This window comes from Calonectris borealis, chromosome 6, assembly GCF_964195595.1.
Source record: "Calonectris borealis chromosome 6, bCalBor7.hap1.2, whole genome shotgun sequence".
NCBI lineage: Eukaryota > Metazoa > Chordata > Aves > Procellariiformes > Procellariidae > Calonectris > Calonectris borealis.
In genome coordinates, this window is record NC_134317.1 from 19,013,265 (window position 1) to 19,039,325 (window position 26,061).

At 39.1% G+C, this 26,061-nt stretch overlaps 1 protein-coding gene across 1 annotated transcript in view; it reads right to left on the reverse strand.

Annotated features, from left to right (window-relative positions):
- Positions 1-26,061, reverse strand: part of ITGB6 (integrin subunit beta 6) — a 35,808-nt gene that overhangs the window by 4,493 nt on the left and 5,254 nt on the right. Inside the window, exons 5-14 of the mRNA XM_075153074.1 lie at positions 25,272-25,437; positions 24,269-24,430; positions 23,415-23,510; positions 17,840-17,929; positions 12,624-12,758; positions 11,988-12,405; positions 10,826-11,048; positions 8,180-8,277; positions 3,249-3,368; positions 1,007-1,173 (exon numbers count right to left, since the gene is read on the reverse strand). Coding sequence (XP_075009175.1) covers positions 1,007-1,173; positions 3,249-3,368; positions 8,180-8,277; positions 10,826-11,048; positions 11,988-12,405; positions 12,624-12,758; positions 17,840-17,929; positions 23,415-23,510; positions 24,269-24,430; positions 25,272-25,437 — 1,675 coding nt within the window. The remainder of the gene's footprint in view (positions 1-1,006; positions 1,174-3,248; positions 3,369-8,179; positions 8,278-10,825; positions 11,049-11,987; positions 12,406-12,623; positions 12,759-17,839; positions 17,930-23,414; positions 23,511-24,268; positions 24,431-25,271; positions 25,438-26,061) is intronic.

Sequence of the window (26,061 nt, forward strand, 5' to 3'; positions counted from 1 at the left end):
AGCGGTGAGGTGTGACTTATCACGGTCCTCTTGCTTGAGCCCCACAGACTACCATGCATTGGGAGAAGGGCAAGTCCCACCCTGGCTTTTTATCCTGGCCTCTCATCATTCCCTTCCTATCATTTCCTCTTGCAACAGAAAAGAAAATTAAAATGCTTCTATCAAATGTATCCTTCCCTCTTACCATATGTAGCTCTCCCAAAGGATTAAGAACACATTTTCAAGTAGCCTTGCCTGTAAGTAACTGGTATTTCCCATCTCAAAAGCTGAAAGGCTGGCAGTGTCCATCCTTGCAGAAATGTTGCAATCACAGGGCTTCGTACGAGAACGGAGCCGGGTGAACAGCAGCATATTGCCTGTCCTCCTGACACCCACCAGAAATGCTTACTCAACATGCTTTTTTTCCAAAGAGCCTCAAAAGTCTTAAAGCTTTTGCAAAAAAGCAAAAAAGTCAAGGGCAGAAAGGAAAGAAGAAAAGGGAACATGTGGTATAAGCTTGCATTAGACATCCGCAAGCTATAGATAGAAGGTAGGGCCTGAATTTCTCTGTCCTTTTACCTACATTTTGGACAGCTTACATTCATTGCTCCTCTGTGTGAGCGAGCTCTCGTCATGACAGAGGCCATCAATAATCTCTCTTTCCTAAAACGGGTTCTGTTTCTGGGAAGAGGGGTATACCTCTGATAATTACATAGGCAGCGAACAACTTTGCGAAGATTAATCAAAGGCAAGGTACTAATTCAAAATCAACTAATAAAAAATGTTATCCACTTTTATCTTCCACTTTTACATGTGGAAGAAATTAAAGCAGGAGATCGAACTCTACCTATTTTTCATCTCTAAAAAAATCGTAATTTTACTTTATAGAATACTAAATGTAGTGAAAAGCTACCAGTAAAATCTATCAACTTAAAAGAACAAAACCAAAACACAGAATTTTAAAGGCAGTTGTGCATCATGCAACCAAATTAAAGAACCTCATATAAAATCAATGCATTTGACCTACCATTTGCCATTTAACTTTCGATTTTTCTGCTTCAAACTTGGCTACCTCTTTTCGGTCTTGAACTGACACCAGTAATTTCCATATACAAAGTAAAACAATGCCAATGAGAAGGATAGCGAGGGTGACACCCACCATTATCATTGGGATATTTGGAAGCTGTGGACAGTCTGTGGAAACAAAACCAATTATGACTGTGGATATCCAATCAATAAATTTTAGGCAATTAAAAACAGCCAAGAGGCATGCTGGGCTTCTCATTTGCTGTGAGCTGTGCATGCCTTTTCCTTCAAGTCCATGTTATTTTCCTCCTGCTAGCTTCCTAAAGGGTTTGTGAAACTGGTTGAAAAATATTGCATTAAAATGTTAAAAAAATTAATTGCTAACTTCTTCCACTGCTCTTTTACTGTGTTGATTAGCAGCTGCTGGATACAGACCCAGATTCTGAAGAGAAAAGTTAAAAAAATATTTTCAGATTTGTGTCAAACCAGGGCTGAATTGAAAAGATTATGAATTTTACAATGTTACGGCTGAAGCTCTACTTCAATCAACTGATATTCAGTGTGTTGCAGAGAAAAAGATTGTAGCAAGATCTATATCAGGGTAAAGTCACCAATGATATGGAGAAAATAGAGGAAACTGCATTTCACTCTTGAAAGCAATGAGGAAAAAAATCCATTAGACTTGCTGAAAACATTGGACTGAACAATGTGGAGGAATTTTGCATTTCAAGTTCTGCAATAAATGTTATCATACAATATTTCGGAGAGTCAAAATTAAAACTGAAATTTTTGCTTTGCCAAAACACAAAGAAGTTTGATTATTTTAATATTGAAAAGTATTGCTCATGAAAGCCGGTGAACGCTACTATTTTATAAAATTTTCTGCTGAACCATGGTTTAAGAAAAATTCATGCCAGTCTTATTTGGCTTACATGATTGTATTTGTATTTCACATTAGTTTTTTGCTTGACGTCATCATCTAACTAATTCTGAGGGGTCTGGCTTGAGCAGTGGGTTAACGCTCGGGCTACTGGTGCCGTCTTGATTTCGGTTCCGTAAAGGAAATCAATATCTAGAGCATTTCTGGAGGTCTCATCTCAGTTCACGCTTGCATGCATCGCCTCTGCCACAGCACAATAGTTTCAAGGCCCAGGAGCAGAACAGCAGATGACAGCGAAGCTGGTTGTTGCAGCGTTGTGGGAGGGCCACTACGCAGCGTTTAATGAACTGTGCCTTCCTTAGATATTTCTTTCACTTTTTTTTTTCCCCAGATCTCATTAAAATGCATAGTAAATATATTTAATAAAGAGAAAATCTTACCCTTAAATTCTTGAGTCTTAGGGGTGTAGTTTACAAAGGGATGTGCTTCTTTAGTACTAGCTTTGTTACAACCATCTTTGCTATAATAGTAGCCTATACAAAACCAGGCCACTGTTCTTATGGTAGAAGCTGCTTTTTTGCACAGTGAAACCATTTCATTCTCACAAGTATGCCAGAGAAAGGCTACACAAAGGGTTATCAAAATAAACACCATTTGTGCCAGCAGAACGAGGTTACAAACCTGCATGGCTTTCCCTAAAAGATAACTAACATTTAGCACTGAGACACCGGGTGTGTCCAAAAAAAAAAGAGCATTTTTATTGCCTGGAAATGAAACTGTTTGGCAGCTGAAAAGTGGTGTCTGTGTTCTATTCTGTCTTAAATGATTAGGAGCTTTAATGAAAAATCAGTAGTGAAACAACAGCAAATAAAGTAGTAATGTTAAATAAAAGGATATAAAGAGATCTGTTGAATATCTGTTAGTTATGCAAAATATTCAAAACTTAATGATACTGCAACATTAAATGTAATTATAAATATATTTTAGAATTTTATCCGGTATACCAAATCAGACAGTCTTTTGGATATTTGTCCATCTATGAAATATATGTCATTTCAAAGTGAATTATAGTTTTCTCATATAATGCAAATTTGGTATTATCATCATAAAATTGCACAGGGCTTTAGAAAACTTACTCTTGCAGCCCAGGGATCATTCTGCCCATCTTTCATGAAGGGCCAAGTATTTGTTTTACTACGGCATTAAGTAAGTACTTGAGGAGGTGCTCTTTTGGCTGGGCAGAAGAGAGCTACAAACACGAGGAGGTGCAGTGCTGCTTAAAAGAGCTCAGCTTCTAGACAGCTCATCCTGCCCGTGTTTTTAAATCAGATTTCACGTAGAAAAAGCAATATTCACTGTTTACCTTTCTGTTCTATGCTGTGAATGACCGTCCTTCGCTGTTCATCCATAGCCAGTAGAAATGTGGTTATACATTCATTTTCCCCCTGCAAAGAGCAGGGAATGGATTTATCCTCCGAATAATCTGCAGAGAGAGAGGAAAAAGTCATTCATCAGATCAAATGAAATTTAACATGTAATAACAAGAGAGACTGCTGGCATCATGTTTATCACAGCCTCGTCTGTAGATGATAAAGAGTGAAAGACGAAAGCAGAAATACCCTCAGAATTTCTACTAAATTTAACGACTTTTCTTCCAACCCAAGTTTTGTTTTGTTGCTGATTTTTCACTTATATTTCCAAAGAAGTGATCCAGGCGTTGGCAATCTGCACTGACCATCTAGTGCACCTTATTAATCTAGTGTACTGTGAATTTCAATGAATTGGAAGTGCTTCCAAAATGCTTAACCACCAGCTGTCTGGGAAATGTAATAGTCCCCGATTATAGGACAAAGTCAACAGTATGTTCTCTTTGGTTTGCAGCTACTCCTACTGTGTCTAGATTATGTTTCAGAAGTACATATACATACATCAAACAGCAATGCATACTGTTAAAAGGGCTGCCATTTATTTCTTCCACGATAGCCCTCTCAAAGGTTAGTGCGTCCAGTACTGCCACAACAGTAATTATAAATTAACAACAGAAAACTGTGATTCTGGGATCTTTGTAATGTGATTCCAGGGGAAGCAGATAAAAAGTGACCTGAGATGACAGTCTGCCCCCCTTTATTTGTCTCTCCATTTGATGTAGATCTGCACAAAATCTTAATCCATTTTTTTCCAGATGATTCCTAACTGGGAAGCCTTTTCTGCTGAGAAAAGTTCATTCAAAGGCAACAGGGAGACAGGAGGAAACTGGCTGTGAGGGATGATATAAAGCAAATAAGATGACTGAAAATTGAGACTACAGGTCCAGAGCCAGAAATGCTGTGATTTGGAAAATAACCGTTATATAATATTTTTACAGAGCAAAAATATCTGACCTTATAACTGTGTGCAATAACAGTTATCGCTGAACACTTATTATGTTTCCATATAACCTGTGATTTGAATAGCATTGGAAATCTAGGTAAGCTTTTCAATAAATTTTTAGAAAAACTTCTTAGGTTTTATTTTTAGAGGTAAGAAAAAACAGTAAGCTTCTCAAACATTTCTTTAAAAATAATTGTGGCTTTCCATTATTTCTTACCCATTCTTACCCGTTCAAAACTCTTACTGAAATTTCATGAGCAACTGTGCTAAAAATCTTCAGTCCTCAAACTTCAATATGTAGAGTAATGAAATATAAAGTAGGAATCAGACAGGAATATGGATTTTAAAGAAACCTATGGTACATAAAGAAGTAAGTAAGTGCTCACTTTTTTTCTTTTTTTTTTTTTTCCATCTTGCTTATTATCATAAGGTTTGGTCTTATAGAAAACACTATTAAACACCATAGAAAATATGAAAGTATAAATAGTTGACTACCCTACAGTCCTTTTCTCTGCTTGTTATAAAAAGAGAATCTCATCTGGTTGGATTTTAATGGAAACATGCTCTTGATTTGTGATAATCTCTATTTAACCTGTTGCCTGTCCTTGGTGGCAGAGCAATGTGTTATCTGTCAAGGTGACAGGCAGACAAGACTTGCTGATTTAACAAGATTTGGTTTTTGTTAGAAGGGCCACAAACTGCAGATGAAGTGTACTGAATTAATGGCACTCATTGCCAGGTCACAATTCCGGTAACACTGTCACAGGTTTTGCAATATTTGCTGTTTCCCAACTCTTTTAAGCAAGCAGATCCAAAGAATATTAGCTTGCTTTTTAAAAAAAAAAAAAAAAAAGGAAAAGGGTAGTTGTTAGGTATCCTGAAGGCAGAGAAAAACTTGCAGGCATATTCCAAGTATCATCCAGAAAGCAGTAACTGCAAATATATTAGTTATTTTTAAATTGTAATTTTTAATTTAGTGTCATAATTTGAGACCAAGGGGAGCAGAAATCTGATTATGTGCAAGGATGTAGAAATGAAAGCAAGTGTTTTTATTTCTCTGATGTTTTTAGGATGAGGGATCACTAAGAGAGACTATTGCATAGATTATTTCCAGTTCATCAGCACAAAAATTTGCCTAGGTAAACTCCTGTAATTTACACCTGTGTAATTTTGTGTTCTGCAGTGAATCATCATACTTTTCCCACTTCTGCCTACAGCCTAATTCCATTCATTTCAATGGTATTTGAAATCACTGGAGTCACACTGGAATAAGAATTGGGTAACAGTGGCAAGCTGGAGCCTCGAAGTGCGAAAGACTGTTTCCTAACAGATACTTAGATAAAAGATTCAACAACAACAACAAAAAAGACTGTAAATTTAAATGTCGTTATGCCCTTTCTTGTTTGTCTTTTGCTCAACAAAATGCTTTTTTTGAACAGTTTCATCTCACATCGGGTCAGAACAACGGAGCAGAACCGACACAGAGGTTTATTCGGGCTCCAGCATCCACTTTGTTGCTGCACTGGGAATTTGTGTGGTGTCAACACTATGGGGTAGGAAAAACTCAGTTTCTCCAAGGAAAGTGTAAACTGTCCCTGTTGGGATTGTGGCAGGAGCAGCCTAGTGCCTTGTGGCCAGGGTGGTGGCAGGAGCTGCTTTTAAGGAATTGGGGTTCCTCCTGGGTAGCGAGTAGAGCAACCAGGGCTCCTCTTACACCCATCTGGCAAAGGGGGGTTAGCCTGATTTAATATTCAAATATTAAAAATGCATGAAAATAAATATTCAAAAGCGATGCCTGCTGTGGAGATAAGCCCAGTAAATGTGAAGCCATCAGCACCTCCAGAGCTGCTCTGCCATCCCGTGCCCTGCTGGATGCCCAGGCAGAGAGGCTGCCCGCCCCGTGGCCGCGCCGGTGACCCTGCTGCAGGGGAGCGGGAAGAGAAACCCCCAGCACCCACAGAACCGAAGCAGAGGAGGCGAAAGGCACGGCTCAGAGGCTAAAACAGGCATTCCCAGGAAACAGGAAAATGTAAAGCCTGCGCTTTTTTTATTGCTCCACAGTTCCAGTCGTTGTGTTGCAACATATGCATGCAGAAGAGAAAGTAAATCTTTAGGTGCTAATATTTTATTTAACCAAGAGCTATTTCTAGTTTTCAAAAAGCCTTGAAGCATTAAAGAAACTGAAATATAAACCAGAAAGAAGCTTATGCTACCATATGAAGTTTCTCCATAATCTGTCTTAAATATTATGTGGTGGTCTAGTTATACCACTTTCAAAAATTTTTTTATTTAGGTAATACAGTTTTGATTTTCGAATTCTTTTTTTATTATTATTATTTTCAAGACTTTTTCTTCCCCTCAGGACTTCTTAATGAAGCTACCTCCATACCAAAACCAATCCTTTGAGCTATTACACAAGCATTTAAGATGAAACACAGTTTGCAACATCTTTTTTTTTTTTTTTTTTGAGGGGTTAGGACGAGAACAGTTTTCCGGCCTTCACTACAGCAGTAACTACTGTAACTGCTGCAAATAAATTTTAAATCTAAAGAATTAGCTGACAGTCCCAATCAGGGAAGCACAGGCCATGAAAAAAGGAAATAAGCAGGAACAGGTGATGATGTTGTCATGCTTGTATTCCTGTGACCTCTGCGTGTGGGAACAGAGCCATATAAGTGACTGTTCCTGCTCTTGATTAGCATTCATTATATTTGAAAGTAGAATGTCTTATATATTCCTAGCTACAAATATCTGCCATCTGGCAATAGCAGCCTGAAAACTTTACTAACTACACAGATACAATAAAAGTGCTCATACGTTTTTGAAGCTCGTAAAGACATTTTTATATTTTTTAAAAAATACTGATGTCTAGAAAGGCAAAGCAGAATAATAATATTAACAAAAATACAAAATTAGAATTAGTTTTCCTTACAAGGGCAATATTTGCAACTTCTGAGGTCTATGTTATGGAGTAATGTCATCAAAAACAAAAGGTGTAGCTTTCTTGGAAAGATGCGTATCAGTGAAATTCATGCATGCATCCAGCTCTGGATGGGCTTCCAGCAGTTTGCAGGCACAATCCTTAGATGTGCATACAGAATTCTGCATTGTCATCCTAACTTTTACATTTGTCTGATTTAATGCTTATGTTTACATCTATGGTGTGGATATAATGCACCTATGTCCTGCCTCACTTAACAATTGTGTTGCCATAGGATTGGGGTTAGAGTTGCCGTAAGAATAAATACAGACTGCCTACTGTACAGGCAAGCACTTTCCTCTACAGGAAGGAAAAAGACTTTGATGTAGTATTTCATTTAAAGTTACAGTTTTTTCTGACAGTACTATTTTATTCAAGGTTAATTCCTATTCCAAAAATACCCATTGATGGAGGGCAGTTTTGAATTACAACAAGCAACTGAAGGATGTGCTTAGCCTTTAGGATACTAGGAATGTCCCAATAAAACCTGACAAGAAGCAGAACGTCTTTGCCACAGGTTAAAGGGCTGTGTCTAGTTGCCGACTGTCATCAAGAGTCTCCATAAGGACTGGAGTCAGGTTTTGCATTTGTATGGTAAAAGAAGCCACACTGGAACTCATGGTGCAGGCGTGACTTGACCTCGGGGGCTTTCATCAGCCACTGATTTGCAGGGACTGGTATTTATTACATTCTGTCCTTTCTTACATAAACTGCGTAGAAAGTAGGCATGATCCAGTGAGATAATTAACCTGGAGGGGTAATACCAGCTCTGATCTGCATTTCCTACTTACCACAGAAGAACCGTAGACAGACAGCAATTGCCTTAGGATCCCTAATATAATTCCACGGCAGAAAAACAAGGCTACTTTCAAATATAAAATTACTGAAAGTGGAAACTATCACTAATCGCACACACACAGAAAAGGAAGATTGAGTGTACAAACCCTCTGCAGTGCTGACAGTTGCATCAACCAATTTGCATTTTTCACTGCATTCTCCCAGTGACTTGTCATCAGAAGCCAAGTGACATTCCACACAGCTCCTGTGGAAAATAATTCAGTGGCTCATCAATCTCTGCCTGTCACAAAGGAACTGTATAAAAGCCAGTTCGTATGCATCTGCATTTTAAAAAGAAGCTAGACAAAAGATCTTGTGCTATGGATACAAAAATATGATAGGTATTGCCACCAAAAAAAAAACCCCAACCAAAACCAAAAAACCCACCTGAATAAAGGTATTTTGGATAAGTTCTCTCTTGTCCTCTTTTCTCTCCCAGCTTATTAGCTACCAGACAGAACCCCAGGCAACATTATTCATGTAGGTCTATCAAAGACATGGGGTTACTCACACATAACATTCATTTTCAAAAATAAATATCCTGAACTAAGCTCACACTAAATACCAGCCAAAGGAATGCCTCTCAGATGAACAATATCTGAAATCGACTTCAGAGAGATCAAGCTGGGGCACCTACTGTAAGTCTTCCTTTGTTGAAAGTCTATTGAATAATGTATTAAAACACTATTCAGGTGTCTCTACAGATGTCTCTTGGATGTGATTACTTGTCTCAGGAATTACTTACTTAGATGCTAATTATACTAATGCAGTTTATGGGAAAATTATTTACTTTATTTAATGGTGGAATGACAGAAATATTATTTAAAAACACAGAGTCTAAACCAATTCCTTTAGAAATCTCTGAAAATATTCCCAGAAATTAAATGAGGATTTTAATAAATCCAGAGTTCATTCATGGAAAAAAGAAACAATGAACAGAATTCATATATGAAAATTTTTGATGCAAAATGTATCTTGCTGATTCTTCACAAATAGCTTCAGCTGGATTGAGGAGCTGAGACTCGGAGAAGCAGCCTGAAGAACCGACTGCTTAAAAAAAAGGAAAGAGAAGAACTGCCACAAAACATCCCAAAAACCCCTGGCCATCTCCTGTTGCACTGAGTTACATATATCCATGGGAATATGCTGAGGCTGCTGAGATTATCTTCAGGGGATGGAGATGACCTTATCACTCGCTCTGGAGATGGTGAATACTAAAAACGAGCTGGTAATGGGATAGCCTCTATCTCATGGAGACAAATTCAGGGTTGTTGGTGGTTTTGTCATATTTGCCATGTTTCTCAAACTACCACTCTCTTTCTCAGCTGCCTAGCCATTAATCTCAATCCCCTTTGACCTGGTCTTTCAGCTCTCTCGGTTACCCTACCCAGGTGTTCCCAATGTTCTCTCTCTTTTGCCTTTCCCTGCCTGCGTTTCAGCAAGGGAAGTGACTGCAACAGAGAGAAAAGATCTAACACTGCATACAATATACATGTTTAAATAGGCTAATGTAACGACCAACGTGTAACTTTATATTTCTTATTCTGTGCCAAATTGAGCAGAGCAAAGCAGCAGCATTGTCCTTCGTGATTAGAGCAGTTGCATGCAGAAGTTCTCTTTACTTAGAGCTTTGAACAAACTGTTTGGCTTGGTTTTGTAGGTCCAATTTAGCACTAACATAAATGATGATTAAATCACATGCCACAGAATAGCTTCTCATCTCAGATATAGTGTAGACTGCAATGACAGGCATGAAAATACAGTGGTGGAGAGCTGGTATGGAAGAGAAATGGGCCTCAACTCTGAATAAGTAGACATGACATCGTCATGAAACATTAATGCAACTTACACTGACTCAGCGCTCAGCAAGCAAAACCAGGGTCGTTAATAACATGTATTCTGTGAAGCCTAATTCCACTTCTAGCTTAAACTTCTACTGAAGCCTGCTCATTTTGGACTGACTTTAGCCCTGCGAGAGCTCATGCAATACAAGCATAAGCATGGGTGTACTTAGAGTGGTCAGCTTTATGTCACACGTATTTTTGGTTGCTTTTCCTATCATGCACCGTAGCATACACCACACATCACAGCAGGAAAGCTACATAAATTTTGTATGCTCAGTGAACGCAAGACACTTCACCATTTGCAATCAATTTATCAGCAACTCATACAGGACATACAGCTACCCACTGATTTCATCCCCAGACTACGACCTAGTTTATCATAGTTGGGCCTCTTTAATTCAGCCAAGCTTAACTGAATTTGGACTATGAATTTGCACGTGTGTAAAGCTTGAGCGGACAGTGTGACCTTATTAATTCACATGCATGAGAACAGTAATACAAATGCCAAATTTTCCTGTGAGACCTCATTTTTGCTGTAGCAGCTATGCTGGGATGTTTTCACTCTGTACTGAGGACTGGAAGGAAGTTTATCTGTTTCTGCCTGATGTTATCATATAAGGCCACCATTCTGGTTAGCCTTGCAGCCAGGGACAGCAGTGGGTGTGATGTTTTACTTCTGCTGCTTGAAGGTGATTAAACTGTTTTCCATAAAGTTCTTTTGTACAAAAGCAATGCTGATAAATGGTTGATGTACGAGTTATGACTACCCCTCTCAAAGGGCAAAGAAGCTCTTGGGTTCTGGTCTGTGAATCCAACCTACAGTAGCGGCAGTAAGCACACTGCTGAGGCAGTACGGAAAATAGATACCTGGATGACACAAACATCAGAGATGTAAAACCAGCACATTACCGCCTGGAACTGCAAGGGTCACCGCAGAGAGGGCATTTTTCACACGTTTGGCCTGAAGCCCCCGGGTGGGTGCAAGCACACGACCCACAGACGCATTCGCCTCTCCCACTGCACAGCGTCCCGTCCTCAGCAACGCAGGCGCTGGTGTCAGTTGTGCAATTACAGTATTCACCAGTCCATCCGCTGTGGCACACGCATTCCCCACAATCACAGTCACCATTGCCTGGAAAAACATTTATTATACTTCAAATCAGTCTCTTAATAAGAATCTGAATGATGGCCTTTAAAATCGTTCCCCTTAATAGCAGATATTTTCCCCTCTCCAACTCTTCTCACTCTTAAACATCCTTCTTCCTCCCCCAGCATTTTCAATTTTAAGCCAGAGGATCACATTTTCGCTTAGGCTGGCTGTAAGCCAGGGCAGCTCCATTCTCTTCACTGGAGTCCTCCACACAGATCTTATCTCCCAACAGCGCACAACCTAATGGCTAAATCCTCTTTCATTTACAGCAGCATGATTTCAGTCTTTCTACTCAGCACAATCTCAAACTGGTTCCTGCCAGTTTAATGCTATTCCCATTGTTTCAATCGAATCACTTCTGATTTATGATGGTATAGCCCAGGAGAAAAACTATAAATACAAGTTCCCAAATTCTGATTGTATCTTACTAAGATAAACCAAGAATCATTGAGGTTACTGGGTTAAAATGATAAAAGTACCAGAATTATCCTAAAAGTGATTAATTAAGGTTAATTAATTAAGATGGCTATGCTTTGATAATTATGTCAGAGTGAAACTGTACACCGGCTAACACCAATGTATGTCAATATACTTACCTAAACTTCCTTGGAGCTACAGTCATCTTCAGCCACTAAAAGTCTGACCCAGTGTGGTGGTGGCTGATAGGCTCCGATAAAGCCATGCCAACTTACACTAGCTACGGAGGGGTTAAAGGGGTCTCGTTTTTAAATTTGAAAACAGGGTTAAAAATTCTTTCTTGTTTTAAGTTTGAAGATCGTTCAGAAATAGTAAATTATACTTTATACAGAATTGATTGCAACTGAATATATGATGAAAATACAGATTCAGAAGCTCATAGCTGAGAGTGAGACATCAAAGCTCTAAAACGCAGACATTAAAAATAGCGTCAAGGGACCGTACCTCCGCACTGGAGCCCTCTGTGTCTCACACAGGAGAAGTCATCGCATTCACAGCGCGGCCCGTACACCCTTCCGTACAGGGATGGGTGGCAAACGCACCGCCCGCAGTAGCAGTCGCCTCTCCCGCTGCAGGAGCTCCGCTCTGCCGCGCCCTTGCAGGAGCTGGCGCCGAGGGCGCTCTCCTCGCATTCGCAGCGCGGCCCCACGTACCCCGGGCTGCAGACGCACACCCCGCACTCGAACGATCCCTTCCCTTTGCTGCATTTTGGGCTGTTCGTCTCGGCCTTTGCCTGACAGTTACAGCTGCACTGGGGAAGAAGTTCGATTTCCAGCGTGTCGCTGAGGCCCACTGGTTTTACCACAATATGCCTTCTGGTTTTTTCACAAGAGGAGAGACTTACAGTCACGTTGAAAGAGACCTGGAAGAGAAAATGGTGGCTGTTCAGAGCTGCAGCACACGTAGCTCTGCAGGGTACTCTGGAAGCACGCGCGGAGGACCGAGCAAGAGGGTCGTAGATACCGCCTGCTTTTTTGTAACTTGTTTGGAGGAAGGTTATTTAATAAAGAGCAAACTCTCTACCTTGGTGTCCTAAATTCCCTGAACTTCATGTCTTTTGAGAATTTGTTCTTTACTTACTGTGTCTCCCACTTTCACATGCGAGCATTTCCTCTGATGTGGGAAAAAGGTCCCGTTGTTACAGATGGCCGTGAAAGAGAGATTGAGCCCTTCTGTCTCTCCCAAGACCTCCAGCTCCACCTCGGACCTCAGCTCCTTAAAGGACAAAGGCGTGAGATGAATGGAGTGATAACGCTGCCAAGCGCTGCTAATGCCCCACGTCCGTGTAACGTGGACTGTAACTTATCCCGACTCACACAGGAGTAAATCCGTGGGTTTGGCACTTTATTTACAGACTTCTCTGTTGCAAGAAAAATGGGGAACGAGCAAAACAAAGCAAGTGCTGACAGAACCAGCTTTCAGTGGAAAGCAATGGTGGTATCAGTTTAATATCCGCTATGACGGGGCTTATTTCCTGCCCTTGCAGGAGAATGAATTCAGTCTTTTATTAAATCATCTTTCATCACTAAGTGCTCTGCTGACTGCTACAGGTTTTCCTTTAGCTCTGGTCTCACTGAGGAATGGATTTGTGTCCCTGATTGCATTGCTAGCACCGGGCTTTTCCTGATTAGCCAGCCTATGTCAATATTGCTCCCTCTTTATCTCTCCTGGTAGAATCAAACCTCGCAATCTCTCTCACGGCAGGGCAGGCTCCAAGCTCAGTTTTGCCTCGGTGCGGGGCCTCCATGAGTTAGCCCGATGTTTCCAGGACCAGAGCCAGAGCCGAGTCCCACAGTGAGCTCCCGCAGCCAAGGGGCCCGCTCCCTTCCTTACTTCTCCTGATGGAAATTCCTGCTTCATGAGCTGTCAGTGCTATTTCAAGTTGTATTCAACAACGGTCTCATTTTTTAAATCGATTTGTTCAATCAAACTTCCATTTATTAAGTGAAAAACTTACTTCCTGAACTCTCTCATACCAGGTTTTTGTATTTAACTCTTTAAAATACTTTATAGCAACTTTGCTTACACAACTTAGCCTTAATCCAAAGCCTATAGCAGACCATGGGGAAATTCCCTATGACTTCATTGGACTGTGGATCCAGTAAATGGAAATTTTTCAAAAGTACCTTAGCAATTGCCGAGCAAAAGTCTCACTGACTTGGCTTTGTGCTCGAGTGAGCTTAATTGCTTTACAAAATACCCCCTGCCCTTCAATCAGAGCACGAGGAGCTTGCTGACTTTATTTCAGTGAGTTATTCTAGTAAAGGCATCAGGATGACTCACTGGAGGGGTAAAAGGTCTGGTGGGGTAAAACAAACCAAAAGTAGAATAGGTATAAAGTTGCATAGACAACAACTCCCTGTCCTTTGTACATGTCCTGGATTCCCTGGAAATATGTCTTACGGTTGGGTTTGGTGGGGTTTTTTTAAATGTCTTTTCATTTGGAAAACCTTGTTAATAAACCAAAGTACTTTAATAAAAAGGACAGCAACACGTCCTGCAAGACGCATTCACCTAATATCCAGTGCTCTTCCCAGCACACAGCCAGAGCAGTAGATCTGTGCCCTGGGCATCAGGTTGGTAACCTTGGTAGTTCTGGATGTGTCCAATTTTCCCTTCACGTTTGTTTTAGATTTAGGTGCTTATGTTGCTACTGAAACAAGGCAGAGATTCTTAGATAATAATTTGTTTGCAACAGCTGGGCTCTCACAAAAGCACCAAATATAGCAAATCTCTAGATAAAACTGTGCATGTTGGTATGTGCTAATGTTACAGGAAATATCACCAAAAAGTCCCTCTTCCACCAGCTGCAAAACTACGAGGCTCAAATAGAGTGCAACTGTGAGAGAAAATTAAATGCTGCTGAACACCAAGTCGTAATGCTTTGAATCCTGGTGTCTGTACTGGGTCATTGTGAACATGCCTTGCCGTTGTGCGAGGTCAACATACGCACCTTATGCCACTGAAAATGAATGCATAAACTGTGACAAACTCCAGTTTCTTAGATCTTAATATCTGTGAGGACTTCTAATGGTGTTTTAAATCTCCTAAGCTGCCTGGCCATAGTTTGGGGACAAACAGTGGACAGTTTAGTGAGCTTTAAGCCATTCACAGAGAAACATTTGTGGTTCAAAAAATTTTCTGAATGAAACAGAAATTTGTCTATTGTTACAAAGCAGTGTTACAAATTTATGCCCTTGTGTTACCTGTCCTTTTTTAACATATTATTTCTTTGGTCTTATTTTCCTGTAAATGAAAGGACCAAGCACTGAAAAAAAGAAGAGTGGAATTTTTCTGAGATTTTAAAATCCTGGAATGACTTTAATCAAACAGCCTGATATCTTTCACAATGCATTTTAGCCTACACTCTGCAATACAAAGTTATGCAGAATTCAATGTTAAACAAAGCGGGCAGAAATATGCTTAGAGAAGAAAATGAATCATACTTGGAAAGAACACGAGAACTCCTTGTAACAAATATTTTGACAGCTCAGACTTTCTTAACTTGCTTACTTCCTCTCTGAAGCTTTTAGATAGCAACACATGGTGAATGGCATTAGCAAACCTTGCATTTGTACAGCAAGAAAAGACTTGAAAGCACTTTAGAAGTGTTAAAAGATTTAGCCTAACTCTACTCTTGGGGGGCAAATAGTTATTTATTCCTTTTTGTGGGTAAAGGCACAGAGACACCAGGCATTGAATTACACTGCTGAGAGTATCATGAGAAGGCTGTGACAAAAATGGAATTAGATTTTCTGTTTGGCATGTGATTTTTAACCCTCATTTCCCCCTTCCCAGTCAAAAAAAATTCAGACGTCTTATGTCAAATAAGGTGGTTTTCAGTGTTTCCTGCTTGGAAGATTTTCAGTCATGAAGCAGTAAGATTGTTAACCTTTAAGGTTAAGTGTAATAAAATGGGCTCCGGGAAATTTTGAGCGTGACATGTTGCTACTTGTACACTTTGTACATCTTGAAATGTAGGTGGGGTTTTAAGAACCTATGAGCACCTCTGGCGCATGGTCCAGACATGCTGTACCTGAATGAGGACACGACGAGTTATGGCCCAAAGCGCTGTTCCTGCAGCCGCCTTCCTGCCGCTACGGGAGGGGAGCAAGCACCGAGCCCAGAGCCCCTTCCAAACCCTGCCCACAGCACGGCTGAGCCCGGGACCTGCCGAAACAGCTCAGGAGCTGCAGCGGGGTCCCCACTGACAGCTCTGGGAGATGATCTGCTCAAAGCACGCAGCAGCTAAAAAACCAACGCTGTCCTCTGCATCACGAGCAAGGATGCTGAGAACAAGACAGAGGGCATCATTTTGCCCCTGTATAAACCTTAGTGTGCCCTGTCTTGCTTACTGCAAGATCTTCTAGTCTCCACATCTCAGGAAGGGCTCATTGGAGTCAAGGAGGGTAAAGAGAAGATCAGCTGAAGTCACCAAGGGGATGGAGCAGCTGAGGAGAGACTTAAAAGGCTGGGATTGTCCAATTTGGAGAGAAGGTTGCGGGGGTGGAGGGTGTCTCGGTGATAAAATATTATGAAATCATGAAGACATGAAGATAAGGTAAATGCAGAGCTGTTATTCACCAAACCCTGCAAGACCAGAACTAAGGTGCACTCAGTGAAACTTTAAAGCATAGGGAGTAGTTTGAAATGGGAAAAAGAAAAATGTATCACACGGTGCAGCTCAGCTCCTTTTTGCCACAGAAGGCAATGGAGACTGAAAATATCAGCAGGTTCAAAAAGAACAGTAGGAAAAAAAAAATCGTAGACAGTAGGTAACGCTAAGGGGAAGATGCAAGGATGCACTCTCCACCTTTCCAGTGTTCCACAAGGCAAAAGGTGCCATGACACTGCCATTAGAGGAAGCATGGTTTCTGCACTTAACACAATGTTACAGCAAAGGCACGAGGACATGGCACTGGAACAATTATTTTATGTTTTTCCATTACTCTCTGGACAACAAAATGGTATTTCAGCTGTTAAATGTAGGAACCTCTGTCTATACATTAGAGTGCCAGCCTCAAGAAATCCTGATAGGAACCAGATGTGACTAACAACAGGTTGGACTCCAGAAGTGAGATCCTGGTGCCACTGGATGCTTAGCAATAGCTTTGCTCCTGTAAGGGTTTCCCCCTCTATTCATTACAATGTGTAGACTCCCAAGATTAACCTTAAAGCACTTTGCTTATTTAATTTTCCGTAGTATAGAGAATCTTCTGTTATTTTGTATTTCTTTTCAAAAAAGCATAACTCACCAATTGTAGCGCTTTTATAAGAGTTAGAAGAATTTGGTTTGCTTTCCTGTCATCAAGACCAAAATAATTTTGGGCATAATGATGATTGTCTTATTCAGTTGATAGGAGGAAGAGCAGGAAAAAAATGTAAGGAAAGAAATAGAAGCTCTTTGCAAAGAGTTATTTTGCATTGTAGCCAACTGGTAGAGCAGGTTTTTAATAAAAAGGGGCTGAGAGGGAAGAGAGAAATCTATGGTATATCAGCACTTATGTAAATGAATATATCTGTGTAAAGACATGTAAAACTGTCAAAAAACATTCCCCTGAAAGAAGAGAACCAGGCAGCCAGGATGCATTTTACAAACAAAGCTCTGAAGAGCAGCGCTGTGTTTATGTTCCTGTCATCTTTACAGTGTTTCTTGGTATTATCTAAACAAATCCATTTCGGCTCCTGTGTTCTGCTTTTTAAAAACCTCAGAACAGCCTCACAGGGGCAGCATCAAATTGCTAAAGCAGAGAAGAGCACTGAGCACAGGATAGTGCTTTTTTCCCCAGATATTCCTGCAGAGCAATTGTAGACCTGCTCTGGTGACAGCTACCGATGGGAAGAGAGTTGAGTCCCCGTAGAAGTATTGAACTGAGAGACCTGAATCCCTATATTAAAGAAGGCTTAAGAGTAGGTGTGAAATAGAGGACTATGAAGAAGGCAAGATAGATGAGACACTGTTGTGAATTTAGCATTCCAGCACAAGTAAGGAATGACAGAATGTTACAGGAATTTTGTTCAGAAAACCATGAAAACTGGATATAGTTCTATATAGTTCTATAGTTCATTTCCGTAGAGATTAATAAGCATAAATTACAAATAAAACTACTGTTTCTGTGCTCACTTAATCCTCAGAGTAAACAAAACTTTTCCTCTTAAGCTCAGCACCTAAGCATAAAAAAAAGATGTTCTTGTAATCAGTGCAGAAAAAGAATCAAAGACACTTGTTTTTACCAAATTGCAATCTAATTTTGAAAATATAGACTTGCAGGAAGAAAACATTATAACCACCTTACCTGATATGCAGCAATGATCAACTGGAGAATATTTCCAGAATCCTTCTGTAGTCGTCCAACAGTAGCTCCAGGAATAAGCTTTGCATAGCTCTGAAAATATATTAAGAAAAATTTAAAGCATAAAAAAAAAGACTAAGTGACAAAGTAGGTGACAAGGAGCTACTGTCTGGAAAAGAATAAAATATGTTGGAGCCAACTAAAATAAATAATAGTGACATTTTCAAGGACCCTTGCAGAAATAGAAGTGACACACGTCCTAGTGAGAAAGTCCGATGGAGAAGTGTTTCACTGAAAATTAGTGGGACATATATTGCTAAATCAGCTCTGTGTGCTTGGAATTTTGATACTATAGTATTTTTCTAATTTTTAAAATTTAGAAGGAAGATATATTCCATCAACTGTTGCGTTTTTCTTTAATAAAAATAACCAAAACCAGATTCAGCTGCTCTACTGTTGCTGTACTATTTGAGAGTCTTGGACTCTACATTCAATAACAGCACTCACCTTTTTATCTTTGCAAGCAATTGAGCATCTTGAATTCTGATTAGTGAGGGCACAGAAGTTAAGAAGTTTAAACTAAGGGCTACAAGAACTTGAACAAAGGCCCTTAAAAAACTGCTGCTGGTTTATGATCAATGTAACACCCCACATGTATCCCAGTGGTCTGTGGCTATGATTGATTGTATGTTGACTTTATGTTAATAATGTAGTGCCAATTTAACAATTTATTTCAGTGATAAGTTTTCTTTTTGTTTTGCATTAAATTGCATCGTGACACTAACATGACATCTAGCAGCTAGATTTTAAATATGCTCAATTAAAATTTATCTTGCCTGGTTGTTAACTACATGAACTTCTCTTGCTTGTACCCATGCCTTTGGAAAATAATAAGTGTTCATCACTAAAAACACACATTGTAGCATTCATTTTCCTTTACAATATATCATATCAATACCGTTATTTTAATTTAAAAGAATTCCAGAGAGCTATTAATAAATATGGATAATTTGATACCCTTATATCCCTCTTATACTTTACATCTCCAAAAGCTCTGTGATTACTTTATATATTATGTATGGAATACTTATCATTCATTAGATTTCTAAAGTGCTATTGTAAATCAGTGGGATTAACTGCATTTTAGGTTACAGCTGGTGACTTTGCATTCCTGACTCCTCCTGTGATCAGCTCTCTCTCAAGGATTCTTAGAATATTGAAACTCTGCATTTTGTACACGTGGACCTTTCGGGAGATAATTATAAGAAAAGACGATAAACCTGGAATTTAAAGTATAGCACCCTTTAATCTGTGGCGTGCAAAACAAACAGCAGGGATATACTGTTCCAAAGACTTCGTTTTATCTTTCCTCTTTGAACAAAAATTTTCTGCATGGTGATACAAGGATGACGTTGCAAGCCCAGTCGAAGTGTGTATCTCCAGTCCCTTGGTTAAACCCTACCTTTTAGCAAATACTTCTGTTTAACCATTAACAAGATGGGGTAGACTGATGCTTTTGGAGTGCTACTATCATAAAATATTCAAAGAATGTCATGGAATTTAGTCTTTTAGCAAATATTCATTAAAAGGTGAACTGCCTTTTTATAGAGATACTCTGATTCATGTTAGTGAAATTTGACAATTATATATTTGAGTTCAATAGGGTTATGTCTAATTTTTAGCAGTGTAAATGATAGAAGAATTTTCATTATAAATAGAGTGTCATGCCAAATTTATAAAAATAGTCTGAAATTCTGTACAAGTGTGGAGACTGGAGTATTTTTAGTTCAATTTTCAGCAGTGAAATGCAGTCTGAAAACCCTAATTTTCAAGCTGTATTCTCCTGTGATATAAAAAAAAATAATTTGTTCAAAAAAGAGCAGTTTCTGCTTCAACAGCAGTGCTGCTTAGTCAGGATTAAAGAAGGATTCTTTTCCCTCATCCAAATTTGAATACACTTTTAAGGAATTCTGCTTGGAAACAAATAATATAAACAATAATAATAACAACTTCATGAAACCTTAAAGACTGGTGTTTTCTTTTATACCAAAATAGCATTTACACAGTTTGTCAAAATATCATCATTATTGCAATATTCACAGATGCTTTTTAAATTAATAGCTTTTATAGAATAAAAACATTCTCTGCTGCTTTGGTAAGACTCAGCTGAGACTAATGATGCAAAAAGTTAGACATATGTGAATATATTTTAAAAGACCTCTTTTGGAGAAAAAAAATCCTTTTTATAAATAATCTCAAATTATCAGGGCTCAGTGTGAGGAACTTCCTTCCCTCTCTTGCATTTAATTTTGAGTGGCATCGTAAATGTTTCCACGTGACTGTTTTTAAAGTTCTTGTGGTCAGGGAGAGCATCAGATCTAAACCTTCCCCCTCTGTTAGATTGCTGTGCAGTAGCTGTTTGGTTGCATGGAGGGATCAGGACTAACACCAGCTATGTTACAAGCATACATATTCTGTGCTTGCGCAATCCGTAATATTTGTGTGTTAGATAATAATACACGTACATGTAAGTGGATAAACTGAAAATTCAGCTGAAGAGGATCAAGCATATTAAATGACTGAATTATTTTGGGCTAAATTGTTGGGGATTATACAGGGCTAGAAATATAAAATATATATTTGACAGTCTGAACACTGCACTTAATACTAATGGAATCTATCAAGTCTATTTAAAGAGGTGCTTTCTACGTCCTCACAGTCATTTTAATGTACGTTTGTCCCTGGATTATAAATGCTGGATTATAAATAGCAATGGTCAATTTTGGGGTCTGATATAATTAGATGTTGAGTTCAAGTAGATTTGAGATGAGAGATTTGGGGAGTTCTACCTCAAAGGATAATTAAGTTTGGAGGTGGTTCTGAGGTGATTCTGCAGAATCTCTATCACTGAGGCTTTTAAAAAGAAGTAAAACACCAAGACAAGAGTGGTTTAACGGTGGTGCCCAAGTGCCAGTTTAGGTCCTCTCCCAGCTCTTCCAGGCTACCTGAGCAGTGGCCTTAACACAGGAATAACTCTCATTGTCTTGCTTCGTTCTTTTTACATTCTTAAGCATGGGTACCTGGTTATTTATATTTATATTACAAATTTGAATCACACAGATGAAAACATGACACTATTGTCCTGTTTGCAGGTCCTACATATACCCTTGAAAGTATACTGTAGTGTGGAAAAACTGCACTGTGAGACATATATATGATTTTTGTACTTGCTTTGACTGATTTTCCAGATCACCTACACGACAGAAAGCAGGCCATAACAACTATAGCTATCCAAGTAAGTGACAGAAAGCAGTACTGAAAAGATGAAAGCAGCAGATAGAATATATTCAATGGGATTATTATGTACCCTACAAGATAGAAGATAGTCACATTTTTTTTCCCTGACAAAGAAAGTAACAAGAACAAACCATTCCCCAGTTGGGTTAACAATGGCTTGCATTTTTTGTTAGCTATAAATCTTCATTTAGTGTTCCCAGTGAACAATAGGTGCCCACATGATAACTTTGATACTGGTATAACACTGACACAGGGATACTGAAATAGAAAACCCCTGATAAGAACACTGTTGGCCAACTCTGAGGGTGACCACCAGCAATTTCCAAGGGAAAATATAATGCCATCAGTAAGAGAAAAGTTTCTTTGGACAAAATAAGGCTTTGTAAATCAAAGAGATATTTCCAAACTACCTCCTAGAACAGCTCTTATTCATGCAGCTCCTGTTAAAATCAGTGAAAAAAATTCATTTGTCATTAATTGGGCCCCTATTAAGAAATTGTTAAATAACAATGAGATTTAGTAAACGTTTTTTAATGCACAAATTTTAACTAATATCTGCTATGATTATAGAATCCCACTGCATTTGTAAGTGATTGACTTCTACTATTATTGATCTAAATTTTCACGCTTCAGCTCAGTATTCAATACAGTCTTTAAAAAAGCCAGACAGTCAGTGCTCCAAGACGTAGTGTTTCCTCCGTTGTCAAGACCGTAATCTGAGAATCAGTTTATGAAAGATGTGACTCTTGTAACTTTTGTCAAACACCTGGAGTATTAGTCTTACTCGAGACAACTCTGCAACTGGAACCAGTCAGAGAAGCACTGAGGGGTCTTCCCTGGGTTACGCAGAGGATGAAGTAGAAAACCATCATGCTGGTGAGTACCTCAAGGACTCATCTGCTCTCTCTGCTGTAACATAGGATCTTTTCCTCTGCCCTTTCTTTCCTATTTTTCATGTGGTTATCACAGCAGAGGAGCACCTTTCATATAATTCCCTTACTTTGGGCTTTTAGTGAGGAATGTTGTGCAAGGGTTTTTCCTTTGGAAAGCCAAGCTTATTGTATCAGCAGGATCACCCCTATTGACTCCCTCTCAGACAACCTGAATAAATTTGGAGGCACAATTTCTCTCCCCTTGTCCCGCATCACGCCAGACAGCCAAGCATAGGCTGCAAAACCCCTTTATTGTCCTCTCTGAATTCTTATCTAGAATTTCTTCTTGCATGTGAAGATTTCTTCCCAGCAGAAGGACTGGAAAGAAAAGGAAATAAGAATTGCCAATACCCTTCTTATTTTATCTTGAGGGCTTTTGCTCACATTCACTGCAAAAAGCGGTTAAGCAATAAAAGGAAGATGTGTACCCAAGGAGCTCTTCACAAACAAAATGCCCTTTTCCAGCTCTGTCCTTGCAGCCTCAGCTCACAGCTGGAACCAACGGGCCAAAAGCAGCACGGAGCTTCAGGAGGGCTTATATCTGTGGAGGCTGACAACAGGGGCCTGCACAGATGACTGATGGAGCTGCAGGTATGAATGATATTCAGCTTATTAAAAAATAGGGATTTTGCATAGCCGTAACCACTGCTCTTCTGCTCTTCTGCTCTCCCTTCTCTCCTGGCTCCCATTTCCCATGACAGGACTTCATAGAGAGCAGGAAATTACTTCATAGAACAGGATTCTGTGAATCCTCACGTCAAAAATTCCTGTAATAAAGTGTTTTCCCTCAGTGGACATGAGGAATGATACATGAGGGAAGAGGACTTTGTCCATCATGTTTTGTATTTTTAATCTTGCCACTACTCTCCTATTTGTCTCATTGGAAAGAGACACAGAAACAAAGACAAATTAATAAAACTCTCAGGTCAGCTGAAAAAAAAAACATCTCAGAGTTGAGCATGAAGACAAATGTATTCTTCAGAATATATTCTTATCTTATAAAAGAGAGAACAGGCTCAACTGTCCTTCTCTAGCCTTATAAAATACAAAAGGCTAATCATAATGATTTCACTGAATAGTTTAGCAAGGCTTAGTTTGACAATCCTTGACTTAAAAAATTAGTGTGATTCAACTTGAAATCCAATTTAAAAGTTACCTAAGAACATCAAAATCAATACATGAAGAAGCAGTTCCTAAGTAAAAGAGCCTTTCTCCGATACATAATTTCTTAGCTATTTTTATTACATAAATATGAATTCAGTCCTTAGTACTAGAACTACTGTATCAGCTGTGAAAAAGGGTGAACCTTAAAACAAATACTGGAGAACTGAACATTTTAGTTTGCTCACCTCATATATGTGAACTTGCTCATTCGTTACAGCAAAAATTAATAAAACATTGTTTTGCACAAGTTTGTCAATTAATTGTCCAATTGTGGGATACTCCTGCAAACAAACAGAAGAGAGCCACATCAATCCATTTTTCAGGTGTGTCCAGTTGCTAATTATCTCCCATGAAGCACACATTCAAATGATCATAATTAACAATGCATTCTCTGTATAGTGTAAACTATAATTAGGCACTATATGTATACAAAATAAAAGATAGTGTATATAATTTCCTCGCTTTGTTTTTAAGGAAACCCCTCTGAGAAAAGTACAGTGCCAGCCTCCATACTGGGACACTTGGCTCAGTAACATCTGTGATATATGTAATCCGAAGAATAACACTGCACCAGAGCAACTGGGTATCTGTCTACACTGAACACTGTAGTGTATATAATCAGTATTTTTGAAAGCTGAATCTTAAGCTGGTAAGCTTTCCTACATGAACAGTGTCTTACAAATTCCTAAACTCTTCCTGAATTCACACCCTTACAGGGAACACAATTAATGCAAATTTTGCCTTCCCTGCAGAAGGAAATAGAAGTCAGTCCCATTCCACGTTTTTTCTGGGTTAGCAGGAATAAGATTTGTGCTTTCTTTTTTCCTAGTTATAATCTATCCTAATTCCATACAAATACACTGTTCTCTTTTTACTGAAATGCACAATTACAAATAAAATAGATTACATGAATGTAAAGTGGATTCCCCAACTTTTACACATTTGAGTGATAAAGATATTTCATTAATTTTCTAAGTTGTTCATATTAGTCTTTAAATTTCCAGAATGCGAGAGTCTAACAAAATTCATAATAAATTACCAGAACAGTTGACATGGAATATTCATTATTGTGGTCCAAATGACAGTTTCCATCATTAGGAATAACAATCCCTGCCAGTTTACTGTCCATCCCAAAATGGGAATCAGCATCACTGACAAACACCAGCAAATGTAGAGAATCATTCCTCCATCCAATTTTTTCCTGTAATTTAAAATACATTAGTTTAGCAGGCTGTATTGCACTCACGATATAGGAAAGCAGCAAAAGATCTGGAGAACAGCATCTCAAAATAAATGAGGGGAATAATTTTAAAGGGAGTGTCAAAAACATCACAACATCTCTTAAGAGATGATGTTCCTTCCATTGTCTTTGGCTAACATTTTGTCTCCCCATTCCTGTGTTTAATAACATGGGCTGGCCATGTTCATGTCAATCTGCTTACTACTCTAAATATAGTTAATCAAAAATATTTAAAGAAAAAACAATCAAGAAAACAGACCAGTAATTACACTTTTTTTTTTTTAATCCCTGGCAATTAAAAAGAAACACTAAAATATTGCAATATGCACGTTTTATTTGATACAGCCAAAAGTATTTTCACACAAATCTAATGAGGCTCTTGGACTGCATTAAAAAAATCTTGAAAAATAATGATCTGCTGCTTTGAAATACAACCATATAATACTAGAAGTGGTAATATACAGAATAATTAATATTATCATAGAATCATAGAATAGTTTGGGCTGGAAGGGACCTTAAAGATCATCTAGTTCCAACCCCCTGCCAGGGCAGGGACACCTTCCACTAGATCAGGTTGCTCAAAGCCCCATCCAACCTGGCCTTGAACACTTCCAGGGATGGGGCATTCACAACTTCTCTGGGCAACCTGTTCCAGTGCCTCACCACCCTCAGAGTGAACAATTTCTTCCTTATATCTACTCTAAATCTACCCTCTTTCAGTTTAAAGCCATTACCCCTTGTCCTATCACTACATGCCCTTGTATACTATACTTTGTATATTATACCTAGAAATTTCAATTACCTTGCAAACAGCTGCCTGCATAATTGCATCAAATCCTCCCTCTGGAGTGTCTATATTAGCAGAGATTCGCTGTCCTTTCACAATTTCATTGAATTTTTCAGCATCATTTGTTAGTGGCAAAACATGTTTGTATCCAAAGGTGGGTAAGCACTCGTATGGTACACTTCTACAAGATAAGTGAGACAAGTTATGGATAATACAGCGCGAAAAATCACTACAACGGCTACTTCGCAGGCCTGTCTGGATTAGTTATTGGTCATGTATCTGTGTCTGAGAGAGATCTCGTGAAAAACGTAAGAGAATCATGAAGCGTCCAGTGAGGAGGACAATGCAAACAGGTCTGCAGAGAGCCTGGGATATGCCTTCTAGAGCAGAGTAATCCAGCCAGTTAACAACGTGCAGTCCTTGCCGTGCTCCCGGCTGTGCCTTGTTTTCATACTCGGAAGCACATTAGGATCTGTAGTCCCTTAATGACATTCAGAGAGCACCAGCAAGCTGCTGCGGTCCTCCTTCAGGCTGCAGAGCACAGCTTCTCCCTAGGAAAGGGCTAGGGCAGCCTGGGTTTGGGGGATACTGCTAGACCTTAAGGGAAAAAAAACAGGAAAACAACACTGATGGGTAAATGAAACTGCTATTCTGTGTTGGGTTTGCGTTTGCACCTGCTTGGTATAGCAAGGTCATAAAATCCTTATATATATGTATATTCTAGCAAATCAAAGAAACATACATAATTATTCTGCACACCTGTTTGTTAACCCATTAAGCACATTTGTAACTAGCAGCAAAAGCT